Raw genomic sequence first — 14,849 nt, 5'->3', positions numbered from 1 at the left:
CGGGCTGCCTGGCGGCCGATCCATCGCCTCGGGTAGTTGACGTTCAGGTAGTTACGGACAGATAAGTGCCAATGTGGTGGCGCTCCATCCTGCTGAAATATGAATTGTTGTGCTTCTTGTTCGAGCTGAGGGAACAGCCAATTCTCTAACATCTCCAGATACTGTAGACCAGTTACAGTAGCACCTTCGAAGAAAAAGGGACCAAAAACTTTATTGGCTGAAATGGCGAACAAATGTACAACTAAATGAAACTTTATAGCTCCCTTAACTCGCCGACAGATAGTGCTTAGCTCTGCCTTTTGTCGTTGCAGAGTTTTAAATTCCTAAAGTTGTGGTATTCTTTTTGAATCACCCTGTATTTTGGTTAGTAAGCCTTCCAACACGTATAACGGAGAATAAACACTGAAGAGCCCAATAAACTGGCACACCTGCCTAGTAACGTGTAGGGCCCAGGCGAGCAGACAGAAGTGCCGCAACACGACGTGGCGTGGCGTGGACTCGACTAACGTCTGAAGTAGTGCAGGAGGGAATCGACACCATGGATCCTGCAGGGCTGTCCATAAATCCACAAGAGTACGAGGTGGTGAAGATCTCTTGTAAACAACACGTTGCAAGGCGTCCCAGATATGCTCAACAACGTTCATGTTTGGGGAGTTTGGTCGCCATTGGAAGTGATTAAACTCAGAAGAGTGTTCCTGGAGCCACCTTGTGGAAATTCTGGACACGTGGGGTGTCTCAATGCCCAGCTGGAATTTCCCAAGCCCGTCGGTATGCAAAATGGACATGAATTCAGGTGATCAGACAGGATGCGTACGTACGTGGCACCTGCCACAATCGTATGTAGACGTATCAGGGGTCCCATATCACTGACTCCAACTCCTCACGCCCCACACTATTACGGAGTCTGCGCCAGCTTGAACAGTCCACTGCTGACATGCAGGGTCCATGGATTCATGAGGTTGTCTCCATACCCGTATACGTCCATCCGCTCGATACAATTTGGAACGTGACTCGTCCGACCGGGCACCATGTTTCCAGTCATCAACAGTCCAGCGTCGGTAGTAGTAGTAGAGGGGTTTCTTGGGCGCACGACAGCAAGGTCTTCAGCGCCCGTTCAGTAACATAGGGAGACGGGTGGCAAGAAAAATCCCAGAAGAGGAATATAAAACGGAACATAAAACACGTGTAACAATCGTTGAGAAATATGTGCTCATCCACACCGAAGCGTGGGATGAAGCAGGGTGTCAACAGTAAAACATGGACAACACAGGAAGAAAATGATAGAGGGAGCTAAAACAATGTAGCAGATGGAAGTGGCTGGCTGACCACAAGGAAAAAAGGGGAGGAGTCAGGCACTCTGCAATACACTAAAACCTCCAGCCTAAAAGTTTAGGCCAGAGTCCAGACACGTCACAAAACTTAAAAACCCTAGACACACACGTCTCATCATTAACTAAAACACAAGGCAGATCCCCATCAACTTGTGCATCACGGTATAAAATGCCGTCTGTTAAAATGTGTCGGACAGAGATGTGCACGCCACAAGCATCACAAAACGGAGGATCCTCCCGCCGTAATAAAAAGCTATGCGTCAGAGGACAGTGCCCGATTCGAAGACGTGTGAGGGCCACCTCTTCCCGCCTGAGCAGCCGGCAGGAGGAACGCCACGGCCGAGTGGTTGACTTTACGAACCGCAGTTTATTGGCCGTCACCGCCAGCCATTCGTCCTCCCACAACTCCATGCACTTCCTTTGGAGTGTAGCAATGACCGACTGCAATCCAGCGTCGGTGTTGACGGGCAAAGGCGAGGCGTAAAGCTATGTGTTGTGCAGTGACCAAGGGTACAAGAGTGGGCCTTCGGCTCCGAAAGCCCATATCGATGATGTTTCGTTGAATGGTTCGCACGCTGACGCTTGTTGATGGCCCAGCACTGGAATCTGTAGCAATTTGCGGAAGGGTTGCACTCCTGTCACTTTGAACGGCTTTCTTTAGTCGTCGTTGGTCCTGCTGTTGTAGGATCTTTTTTCGGCCGTAGCGATGTCGGAAATTTGATGTTTTATCGGATTCCTGGCATTCGCGGTACACTCATGAAATGGTCGTAGGGGAAATCCCCGCTTCATCGCTACCTGGGAGATGCCGAGTCACATCGCTTGAGCGCCAACTATAACACCACGTTCAATCTTACTTAAATCTCGATAACGTGCCATAGTAGCAGCAGTAACCGATGTAACAGCTGTACCAGACACTTGTCTTATATAGGCGCTGCCGACCGCAGCGCCGCATTCTGCCTGTTTACATATCTCTATATTTGAATACACATGCCTATACAAGTTTGTTTGGCGCTTCAGTGTATAACTGAAGACATGCCATATATTTACGTCTTTTGAAATGTCGCGTTGACACTGCATATGTGAAGAAAGTTATTTCTTACTGGAAAATGGATTTTGTGGTGACTGATTTCACTATTTTATCTGGAATGATTCCAAAGACGTGGCTTTGGCGGAGGGCAGTAATTTATCAAAAATACTTTGGGAGTTAACTCTCGGTTAATGGCCTTTGTTTACCAGCCTGTGTCTTTGCGGCGAGACGCGGGCTCAGAGAAGCAGAAGCTGGCATAAACGAAAGAAGTTTTGAGAATTAATCGGGGGAGAGGTGCGAGCTATTCTAGCGCACGCTCTCCAGTCTTGTCTTCTGCCTGCGAGAAGGAACGCCCTCCTCGGCTTGAGACTGTAACCGGACTCTGTTGTCACAGCGTCGTTAGGCCCAAGTAGCGTCACTAAGAAATGACTACTGCCGAACAGTTTGCATGTATTCAACAATGGAGTTTTTGCTGCTGCTTCCGCTATAGTATTGTAGGATCTCAAAGGCTGGTCACCGTGTCTTGAACCAAACAACATGCGGTTTAGGCGAGGGCTTCCTATTTTTGCCGATATCTGTCGACGACTTGATTAAGATAGAATTCTTCTTTAAAATATTTGAGAGCGTAATATTTGAAATGGGAAACTCATCTCATATACAACATACCATTTGAGCTCATTTGAATTTCCTGTCAGGAACGCCTGTAGTGAGAGTTCTATATTTGCCAAATATAGCAGAAATATCAGTGCAGGTGAACTGTTTAACCAAATAGCGGCTTTCATATTGCAACAGAAATAAATGTTGGACAACACTGACAAAGCTTCCCATCTGGATTTTTTTAAGTTTATTGCAAAGTATGTACTACGATGTGCTTATTCAAAGTTCGAAATAGCTTTTTAGTATGTATATGATTATTCCAATGACTCCAGAATCTTGTCAATGCAGTTTCAGCAAACTAAAAATGTTAAAAGACCATTCAAGGTCGAGTGTAGGTGAAGCAGACTGTAAAATGCAGCTAGCTTATCGACAGAATACGAATCACTACTAAATTTGACTTGGACGACGTAACCAATCAGTTTACTTGTCTCAAAGCAGGGAAATGGAAACTAAAATTATAATGAAAACTTAATTTGTGGAATGTTCTCAACACTTATTTATAGCCCCTTTCTTCTTATTTCTATTTAATAATTTAACAATTTATGGCAAGCAAATAAAATCTGTTACTTGTTATACATGGTCCTAAAATCAATGTGAAATTTCTGACATAAAAAATAAGGCGTAGATTTTGTTTTCCTTTCACTTTTTGTAGAAAGTTTACACAATGTGTAATTCTGTACAACAGTGATACATTTAATTACTTTTGTGGGATATTTTTTTATCTGGTGTTATCTTCCGTTCAAAGACTGGTCTGAAGCAACTCTCCATGCTCGTCAAACATGCGCAAATTCCTTCCTCTCCACGTGACTACCATCTGAACCAGTGGCGTCCACAGGAGTGGGGTGGGGGGGTTGGGGGGGAGTTACCACTAGTGAGAATTCATTCAGTTTAAGAGTATAGAAAAGACGTGTACGATTTACACTGAACTACGCAAAGAAAGTTATATAGGAGGATGGAACTAAAATTAAAAGAGAAAGGTAATAAATTTAAGAAATTGTGTGTTTTCCTTTAAGAAATCTCGTTCGTTGAAGATGTCTTAAACTGCTGCACACCGGTCTTAGAGCTATTGCCCACGAAGTGTCGTTATTTTTGTTTCTATATGCACACTTGTTAGAAGCTAACAGCAAGTGAGGCAACAAGCAAATGAATCAGCAATTTATTGTTAACGTTTACCAATACATTCTTGGGCAACATTTAAGAGCTTTTCCTGAAGGAACGTGCGTTGTTAGTCTTTTACACTTAAAAGAATCACTTGCTGTGTCATAAATACACGTTAAACACAAGCATGTACAAAAATCAATAGAACCTTAAAAATGATATCTTCCTTGAAAAATAAATTACGATACGTTACCTATATCACGAAAAATAAAAAATTAAAGATACATTTTTATAGGCGGAATATTCGAGATTTTAGTAGCTGTGAAAAATGCATATCTCATAAGGAAAGAACGATTACATATTAACAAATTCTGGGCATTAACAATAAACTACAATAAAATAGGCGAACTTGCCTATCGACTGGGCGACGAAACTACTTTATGTGTATGTGGCCCCATAATGAAACGTATCCATGCTGAAAGTTCCGTCTCGGAAATATTGGTTTCTAGAGTACAAAAATGTCACATCTTCACAAACCTCAACTGGCAACCAAATCAAGTTGTACAGCAAAACACACCGACGAAATGTTACTGTTTCAAATTTTAAATAATAGTGAACAATTGTCAGGCGCCAATCTAAATTAGTGTATAGTGTTACGTTCCTTTTCGTTTGCTGAAGGGGTGTTCGTGGGTACTGTATGGCCACTGATCGCTACTTGTCTGTAGAAAAAGACTGTATTCGTCATTGGAACACTTGTCTACATATGTGATCTAGCAGGGTGTGGCGCTCATTGAGTAATTTCTGTGCAACAGTCTTTATTCAATTCATTACATAATCTTTATTGAAATAAGTACCACATTTGAGCATGAGCGTTTCGGTACAACGCTAATGCAATATCGGCAGTGAATGAAGTTATTGTTCAATTTTTCCATAGTCACCAACGAGTCAGAATTTACAGTGCCCTCGTGGCTGGGGGAGTGGCTGTAACAGTCTGGAAAACGGTGCTCTCAGAACTCAAGACAGTGGTGAATTGATGCATAAAATGAACGAGGAGAGGAAGAATGTATCAGAATTTAATCATCTGTACGGCGACTTAAGAAAGATGAAGGTAAATTTTAGGATTATTTTAGAATGAGTTTAGAGACGTTGGACTTTACATTGCCGTCTGTTTAAAGTAGATTAGAGAGCCAAACCCAAATTTCAGCAAAGTTTTTATCGCTGAAGAGAAGCTTTATGATCACCGCCAGCTAAGCACAAATTATTAAGTTTACAAAACATTTTTAACCATTATCAGTTTACAATTTGTGAATATATTCGCCATAGTTTACAAATGGTTCAAATGGCTCTGAGCCCTATGGGACTCAACATCTGTGGTCATCAGTCCCCCAGAACTTAGAACTACTTAAACCTAACTGACCTAAGGACATCACACACATCCATGCCCGAGGCAGGATTCGAACCTGCGACCGTAGCGGTCACGCGGTTCCAAACTGAAGCGCCTAGAACCGCACGGCCACACCGGCCGGCCCATAGTTTACAATTTAGCACATAGCTGACAGAGAGTTGTAATTGTAATAAGATTTATGATAGCCGACCGAAATATTGGAAGTGTCTGTAAGCTAGAGGATTTAAAATCAATCAGTTGGGGGAATTTCGCGTCTGTGATAGTACAGGATGTAATGTGCATGAGAGCTGAAGACTGTAGCAGCTGCTTCCGTACAAACTGCTGCATTTTAATTCTTTTCTAAACTAACTTTCAGGCGATGGTTTCTGCATGATGGCCAGCATACTCCCTAGAAAGTGGTAACTGTCATCTTGCGTCTTTGGTTTTGAGACTGGTTTCTGGATAAGTTTCTGTTTTCAGAAACTCCGTACTTGTACTTTCCTTTGTTTCTTATGGATACCGGTATATGTAGTGGGGAGAGTGAGGGTGAAGACATTGAAACGGAGCCCTTTGAATTTCTTGACAGCACTGAAGAGCTTTCTAATGAACATAAATTGTTCTCATCAGCTGAAACAGTGTCTGTACATGTAATAACAGCCATTGTCGTTTTGAGATGGGGTTATGTTTATGTGAGAAATATTACTTTTTTCTGCCGTGGAGTCATGTCTTTCAAAACCGTCAGTACTTTTTACATACAACGTCCAACTTGGCACGTTTGTGAGCTACCTTCATTTCTGGAGCGTTCTAGGCGAGTCTCACTATGTTCTAAGCGGAACATATCGCATAAATATTTCCATATCCATCGCAAGAAACAGCTCCAAACGATGGCACGAAACACAAGGTCACTGGCTTGCGATTACATAGAAATCATCGCTCGGCATTGCTTCGTTCCACCTGCTCAGTTAACGACTGTACCACCTGTTTATTGCTAATTTCAGTGGGACTGGCGTTAGGAAAAAGTTTTTGTAGGAGCCTAAACACTACACTTTTACTGTTGATATTAGGTAGGGAAGTTCCACAATACGTGGTACACTGTGAGCGAGGGTATTGGCTTCGAACTGGGACAGCCACTCGAGCCATTCCTCTTCTTGTTCACGAAACTGTCGAAAAGGCGGTACAGCAGTAGGCGGTGCTTGTTCCGTGAGGCGCGCAGCATTGGCCAGTAGCTGCTGCACCGTGTCGAGTAACGCAGAGATCCGCTACGTCTGGAACTGAAACATCTGCATTAGCTGTGTGGCATCTAATACTTGCAGCTGTGGCGCCCCGGCAGGGGGCGGAAGAGGAGGGGTTGGCATTTTGGAAGGGACAACTGCAAAAAACAGATGAGGCATGCAAGCTAAGAAATTTTCTGCAACGCCCACTTGAAAACACTGATTATCAAAAATGACAAGAAATTATTAAAGCAAATGAGCGTCCCTGCAAAGTAAAGACAACAATTCAAGAAAATAACGTTGTTGTGGTCTTCAGTCCTGAGACTGGTTTGATGCAGCTCTCCATGCTACTCTATCCTGTGCAAGCTGCTTCATCTCCCAGTACCTACTGCAACCTACATCCTTCTGAATCTGCTTAGTGTATTCATCTCTTGGTTTCCCTCTACGATTCTTACCCTTCATGCTTCCCTCCAATACTAAATTGGTGATTCCTTGTTGCCTCAGAACATGTCCTACCAACCGGTCCCTTCCTTTTTCTTGTCAAGTTGTGCCACAAACTCCTCTTCTCCCCAATTCTATTCAATACCTCATCATTAGGTACGTGATCTATCCATGTAATCTTCAGCATTCTTCTGTAGCACCACATTTCGAAATCTTCTATTCTGTTCTTGTTCAAACTATTTATCGTCCATGTTTCACTTCCATACATAGCCACACTCCATACAAATACTTTCAGAAACAACTTACTGACACTTAAATCTATACTCGATGTTAACAAATTTCTCTTCTTCAGAAACGCTTTCCTTCCCATTGCCAGTCTACATTTTATATCCTCTCTACTTCGACCATCGTCAGTTATTTTGCTCCCCAAATAGCAAAACTCCTTTACTACTTTAAGTGTCTAATTTCCTAATCTAAATCCTTCAGCATCACCTTACTTAATTCGACTACATTCCATTATCCTAGTTTTGCCTGTCTTAATGTTCATCTTATATCCTCCTTTCAAGACACTGTCCATTCCGTTCAACTGCTCTTCCAAGTGCTTTGCTGTCTCTGACAGAATTACAATGTCATCGGCAAACCTCAAAGTTTTTATTTCTTCTCCATCGATTTTAATACATACTCCGAATTTTTCTTTTGTTTCCTTTACTGCTTGCTCAATATACAGATTGAATAACGTCGGGGATATGGGTACAACCCTGTCTCACTCCCTTCCCAACCACTGCTTCCCTCTCATGCCCCTCGACTCTTATAACTGCCATCTGGTTTCTGCGCAAATTGTAAATAGCCTTTCGCTCCCTGTATTTTACCCCTGCCACCTATAGAATTTGAAAGAAACTATTCCAGTCAACATTGTCAAAAGCTTTCTCTAAGTCCATAAATGCTAGAAACATAGGTTTGCCTTTCCTTAATCTTTCTTCTAAGATAAGTCGTAGGGTGACTATTGCCTCACGTGATCCAACATTTCTTCGGAATCCAAACTGATCTTCCCCGAGATCGGCTTCTACCAGTTTTTCCATTAGTCAGTAAAGAATTCACGTTAGTATTTTGCAGCTGTGACTTATTAAACTGATAGTTCGGTAATTTTCACATCTGTCAACACCTGCTTTCTTTGGGATTGGAATTATTATATTCTTCTTGAAGTCTGAGGGTATTTCGCCTGTCTCATACATCTTGCTCACCAGATGGTAGAGTTTTGTCAGGACTGGCTCTCCTAAGGCCGTCAGTAGTTCCAATGGAATGTTGTCTACTCCCGGGGCCTTGTTTCGACTCAGGTATTTGTATATTTCAAAAGTAATTTTCTTAAACACTCAGGTAAAAGAAAGTATTTTGAAATGTCACTCAACACTCAAGACCTAACAGAATCACATAGTAAAGCAGTACACTAAACTCGGTATTTGTGGCTGAACAGTCAATGATACACGTGATTACACAGCAGGGTTTGTAAAACAAAATGATCATGTAGCACCATCAGCCAGGGGTAGATCGGCTGCCTGGTGCAGCTTGCCCGTCTTCGAGATGAACATGAGATGAAATGGTTAAGACAACTCAAACACCCAGTCTCCAAGCGAAGGTAACTTCCAACCCGGGAACACGGTACCAAACCATCTAGAGGCAGCGGCGCTGCGCACAGTGGGAATTCTCTCTTTGAACATGATGCACGACTAGCCATACTTAATAATTTACATGGTCACAATAAAGGAGCATCGTAGAAAAATTTGGAATAATCAATGAACAGACAACAGAAAATTTCAAAGCACTCTGAGATGAAGCTGACGGGAGAGATGTGTATATTGTGGCAGGCATCAACTCCAATTTTATTGTACTTATATATCAATTTCTCTCGATTTCTAACAGCTGCTTTGTCAGGACTGGGTCTCCCAAGGCCATCAGTAGTTTTTATTTCAATCAAGCAGATTGACAGTCCTTAACTTTGAATTTACAACGGTGTTGCAAGTGATGGGCGACATACAAACAATCAAAGTCCTCTGCTGTGTACGAGGTCCAACTGATATGGGTCACTCGTCGCTGTTATCGTAGTGCTCTTCGCTAGGCCTGTGCTAATACTGTCCGGCCACAGATGGCAGGAGCGGCGCATATATTCTCTTCAGTTAGGGGGCGCTCCTGTCATGGTGCGGTCCTTGTCAGCGGGCTACTGGCTGATGTCGTCTCACCGCCTTCTTTGCTCTTGCAGTCTTCTTCTTCGTCCCGCCACCTGTCGATACGCCGGAACATGTCCTGCTTTACAGAGCAGACAAGCCTGTGAAGCGTCGTGGACGCCCAACCACTGTCCTGCTGCCTCTTTCCGCAGATGCTCACGACAGTAGCACGTGAGCATTCGACCAGCTTCGCCGTTTTCCAGATACTCGTTCGCAGGCTTTGTGTGATAATAAACTATTCTTTGTCAGAGTGGCTTATGTCAGTCGATTTCCCAATTTGCAGTCCACATTGTCCCCCGTCCGTGTCTGCTCCACTTACACACTCCAGCTACCACGTCACATTCCCGCATCACCACCAGCTGGCATCCAGCGTCGCAGTGAGCAGTCGTCATGACGTTTTGGCGTATTACTGTACATATGTCCTGTGACATCTAGGTCTTGAGCTGTAACAGGTGTTACATCTCATCGATTAAATTACGTACAAAAAAGGACAATTTTCAGAATATTGCCAACTGTTGGATGAATTTCTGAGAACGCCCGTGTTGCGTGGAAATTATTACCTCTAACAAAGATTACTAATTCCAGAACGTTATCATATACTCCTTCACTTTACTAATATCACATTAAAATTTTCTCTTTCCAGTCTGCAAGGATCCTCAGTGTTGTGTACATAGTTCCGCGTAGTCAGCGCGTACACAACTTTCCCACTACAGCGCGCCCCGCTAAGCACAACAGCGCAGGCGCAGCGCTCGTCCGTCTCCGCTCTACGAGATGGCGCTGTCTTAGAGATGGACCAAATTCTGCTTCCGCCGATTCGCGTATTAATATGTAACGCAGCCAATGAGATTGCTGCTAACGTAGAACCTTTTCTCCTCACGGATCGCACTCGCGCAGTGATACCTGAATGCGCGAGGTATTATAACGAGTGTACAGACCTCCGATTAGTCAGTCTGCATTAGTCTGTAGTCAAGTTTCAGTCTGCGACTAATAAGATTATCATATTCCTGTACAAAGCCATGAAGAGAAATGTATAGACACTTTATCAAGTATCAGAGATACGTGAGAATAAGATTAACGTACCAAGACCAAAGGAACTTCAGATTGTCTATTGTAAACAGCATCCAGAATCAAGTTAAGTAATTTCTATGCTTTTTATTATTTTAATAAATGTGTGTGAAAATTAATCAAGTTCTGTTTAATGTTGGTCACCGTCAATCTGCTACTCTAAGCGTGCAAGCGGCATTTCTATCGTCTGACCTAACGGCAGAAGATAAACACGCCACGATAAGACCACCAGACATATTGCTGACACTCGCCTACTTCGCTAGAGCGACAAGTCAAATAATCTGATGGTGTGTGTACCGCAGGTCTTACAGTACGCACACCACACTCAGAAAGTAATGTTGCTGATATATCTTCGATATCACTTGGAAACTCATTATTGTCACTAAGAAGTACCATGTGCACGCCACGCTATTACCCAGGTATCCGGTTCCTTTGTGTAGTGCGCAAATGACATACGAAAAGCGCGCTACAGTTCTCCACCTGATAGCGAAAGTCGAGAAATTTGTGTCCGAGATCGCCACACAACGGGTAGAATCTTTGGTTTCAAGTCTTCCACTCTGCTCGAAACCGGAGGATGGTGGTCACTCTAGGGTTCGATGCCGCGGCAAGCCGAGAGTGGAAACTAAATTAACATCAAATGGTAAATTTTGTAATCTACGCCAAAGTGAAGCACGCGAATTTAGAGTCTTTGCCATTGGATTTAGTCATTTAATTCAGTGTTCCCCACGCCACCTCACTTTGTGTGGCCGAGAGAATGTACCGCCTGTGCGAGTGACGCGTGCCGCCCCTCCTGTTCGGACTGTGGACGCCAGGTATCAGCGCTTCCGACCTGCCGCAGGAGCACGCACTCTGCGTTTCCCTTACAATTCGGGAGCATATCCAAACAATTTGGTGTGTGTTAACAATTATATAGAAGAACTTACTCAGAAAACATTATGAATGCTACACATTTGGAGAAATTAAAAACTTTTTCGTCTAGAATATCACACATTTTTGCAATTGTTTGGTATTTTTAACTATCACAACAGTTTAAAACAATAGTTATTGAAGGTTTTATTCCTCAACTTTCAAGGGCAGGACTCTGAATTGAATCATATTATTTTTAGTTTTTTCTTCTTATATATAAGCTATATGTAAATTGTAAAATGTAGGAACTATCAACCAAATCACCGAGTTGTTTTGTGTCATGGATAGTGTTTTAATACATCGTTAAATATCTGTACGAAGCAAAGTAAGAAATGCACACTTCATTTTATTAATTCATGTATCTTCACCTTTTTGTTTCGGGAAGTTGTGGCGTACAGACGTGTGTTTGCATCCTTCGTACCAGCATTGTTAAAAGTGTGTACTTTGACCGTTATTTAAAAGTATTATGAAAAGTTATTAGAAAAGGAATATTTATTCTCACGGTTATAAGTCCCAATCCTGTCTGTTCATCATTTCACTCGCCGCTGAGCTCCTGCATCATGAGGTCCGGTGCAGATAAGAATAACTAACGCCGTGTCTGGAGGAGACTTCCTGCATCGGCGTTGTCACTCAAGATTAAACACAATGGGATTCATGTTAAGGTAATGACTCAGACTTGATAGGCACCTTTTGAACTTGGTTTACTTATACTAAAAGTATTTCGCTTCGTGTGTTTAAGAACTTATAGAGAGATCGACAGTTTCAATGGTTGCTGTGATTATTTGGTACCGTACAGTACTGGAAGCAGCAGTACGTCGTGCAAATTATGTTTATTGGCCTCGAATGTAATGATATTCAGTGCCTGTTGACATTGGTATCAGTTAAAGGTCACCCACGATTGCGCAAACATTCATAAATTACCTTCATAATTTTCTCAACTATTCTTTACAATCAATTTTTACAATTACACTAAGCTCTCGCTAATGCGGCCCTCGGTAGTCCGACCTCTCAGTAATCCGGCACACTTCCAGCTTCCAGTCGTTCCTATCTGAAATGACGCCTACAATAACGAAATTTCGTTTGCAACAATGTTGTTAGTTAATTATAATGTTCAACATTCTTGTACACTTTGAAACTGTGGTTTTTCTTGTGGCTTCTAAAAGGAAACACGTTATGCTAGACGTTAAGCAGAAACTCGAAATTAGATATAAACTGAACTGAGGTTCTTCGCAGAACACCATTGTTGCTGGCAACAGTGTTGGACGAGCAACTATTTACGACCAAACTTGAGCAGAAATGAGGTAATCGTAAGCTCACAAGAAAGTTACGACGAAGTTGATGAAGAAGTGGACATAGGAGGAGAGAAACTTCTGGTGCTGATGCTGGAGACGTCTTCCTGGAGTACATTATGGAACAATCAGAAACATGGCACGACCTGTGAAACGCTTGTAAAGCTGTTGTGTTATAAAGCATACTACCGTCGCATATTATCATGGTGACAATTAAAACTTTGGAACATGTTCCATAGTCAATGTCGTGTGATATTAATATGCATGTACATAGTCAAGGACTAAGTTTTCTGTAAAAATGAGTGCATCTTTTGATTTGATGAAGTACAATTCCTATGTGTTTGTACCAAATTTTAGACACTCCCAACAATCCGGCACTTCCGCTAATCCGGCAGCCACATGTTCGAGGAATGGCCGGTTTAGCAAGAGTCTAGTGTATTCGAGCAATTATTAATTCATTTCCATTTTCATATCCCTATTCAACCCGTGGATCTTCTTTCTGTTTTAGGCAACCGCTCCCAACCCCAAAGTTTCATTAAACCGCTCTGTGCTGGAGACGGTATAGCGTCCCTAGTGAAATTTAAGAAAAGACTTAAAAACAGTTATTTATAAGGAAGACATTTAAAAATTTGAATAATATACATTTTTATCATGTACCCGTATTATAATAATTTCTCTGTGTAAGTTTCGAGGGCAAAGAAATATAACAAAATGATCTAAAGGGACTACAAGATACGCTATTTTGTTAATTTTTTTAGTCGTCTTCACTACTTCTCTTGTCTTGGTTGCGTGTAGACGGACATCTTGCGAGTGCTGGCACATGTAAGCATATTTGTACTAGTTAAGCAGATAATATATTGATTTAATATTATTGTGCACTTTTAATTTGTAAGAGGTGATCCCGATTTCACGTCCGCCTTCCTCGAATTCGAGTAATTTACAGTGCAACAATCGCAGCGGCGGATGCAGCCAACGACGCCATTACGTGGCGATATTAGCTTATAAAAATTAGCGGAAGTGAAAAACTCGTCCGCTATTAACATAATATACATCTTTCTCCACAGCCGCCAGACGTTGCAGAAAATACGTAGTTCTAAGACTCTTATTTTCAGTACAACAGCCGAGAGCCAGAGCCAGCACTCCGACTACGATGCAAAGCTTAACGGAGGTAAGAAAAAATACTCTCGCGCGTGTGTGGGCCGCAATTGTAATTAATAGCTAAAGATGTTTCGCTTTAAAGTGAGCTGACTAGCCGAGGAAATTTATATGAAAAGTTTATTCCATTGTTCAACTAATATATTCATGTTTTAAGATTCAGCGAGTCTAATTCTACTGAAGATCAATATTGTTAAAAAAAGGAGAACTTCAGAAAAGCATTTAATTGTAAATCAACATAACATGAAATATCATTTTGATTAAGGCCCACCACGTAAGTCGGCAACAATCACCGTTACCAATAAATAATATAGTAAATTACGACGGCCGTCGGACGCGAGAACGTCGAGCCGTGCTTCGCCACCACAGAAGACCACCTTTAGGAACAGCCGAGGAAGGCGTCAAGGCGGCGGGCGTCATTCGCGTCGATAAGAGTTACGATTTTCAGGAGGCTGCACGCAGAGCCTGCTCCCCGTCTCGGACGAGACAACCCCCCTCCTCCCCCGCCCCCCCTCGGCCGTCTCCGGCTGACGTCACTCGTCACTCGTCCCCGCTGTTTCCCTGACGGGCTCTCCGACCTGACGGCCGTTCCCCTGAGGGACTCCCGGAGGTCACTTTGACTCAGGCGCTGGCCCTGGCCGGTCCCCAGCGGGAGCCCCTGCCCCCGCCGCCTCCGGCATTCCTGTCCACTGGCCTCGACCGCGGCGGCCCTGGACGCTGGACGCTGGACGACTCCTCCGGCCAGCGAGCGCGCCGGGGAAGCACAGCCAGCTGCCATCGACCCGCACGTCCTGTCTCTCTACACTTCCGACAGCTGCTCGACACTGTACCACATCGCCAGCTACGATGGTCGTTCAATAAATAATACCCCACATTTTTTTTCCTCACAATATATTTATTATTAGAAATTGGTGACAACATACATCGATATGTCTTGTCCATGTGCTACTCTACTGGGCATTAAAATTGCTACGCCACGAAGATGACGTGCTACAGACGCGAAATTTAACCGACAGGAAGAAGATGCTGTGATATGCAAATGATTAGCTTTTCAGAGCATTCACAC

General features: G+C 43.0%; 1 protein-coding gene across 1 annotated transcript in view; it reads left to right on the top strand.

Annotated features, from left to right (window-relative positions):
• Positions 1 to 14,648, top strand: part of LOC126416559 (15-hydroxyprostaglandin dehydrogenase [NAD(+)]-like) — a 204,674-nt gene extending 190,026 nt beyond the window's left edge. The window contains exon 7 of the mRNA XM_050084304.1: positions 14,433 to 14,648. Coding sequence (XP_049940261.1) covers positions 14,433 to 14,648 — 216 coding nt within the window. The remainder of the gene's footprint in view (positions 1 to 14,432) is intronic.
• Positions 14,649 to 14,849: the final 201 nt, after the last annotated feature.

The sequence above is a fragment of the Schistocerca serialis genome, chromosome 8 (assembly GCF_023864345.2).
Source record: "Schistocerca serialis cubense isolate TAMUIC-IGC-003099 chromosome 8, iqSchSeri2.2, whole genome shotgun sequence".
In the NCBI taxonomy this organism is placed as follows: domain Eukaryota; kingdom Metazoa; phylum Arthropoda; class Insecta; order Orthoptera; family Acrididae; genus Schistocerca; species Schistocerca serialis.
This window is presented reverse-complemented; position numbering and strand designations above follow the sequence as displayed.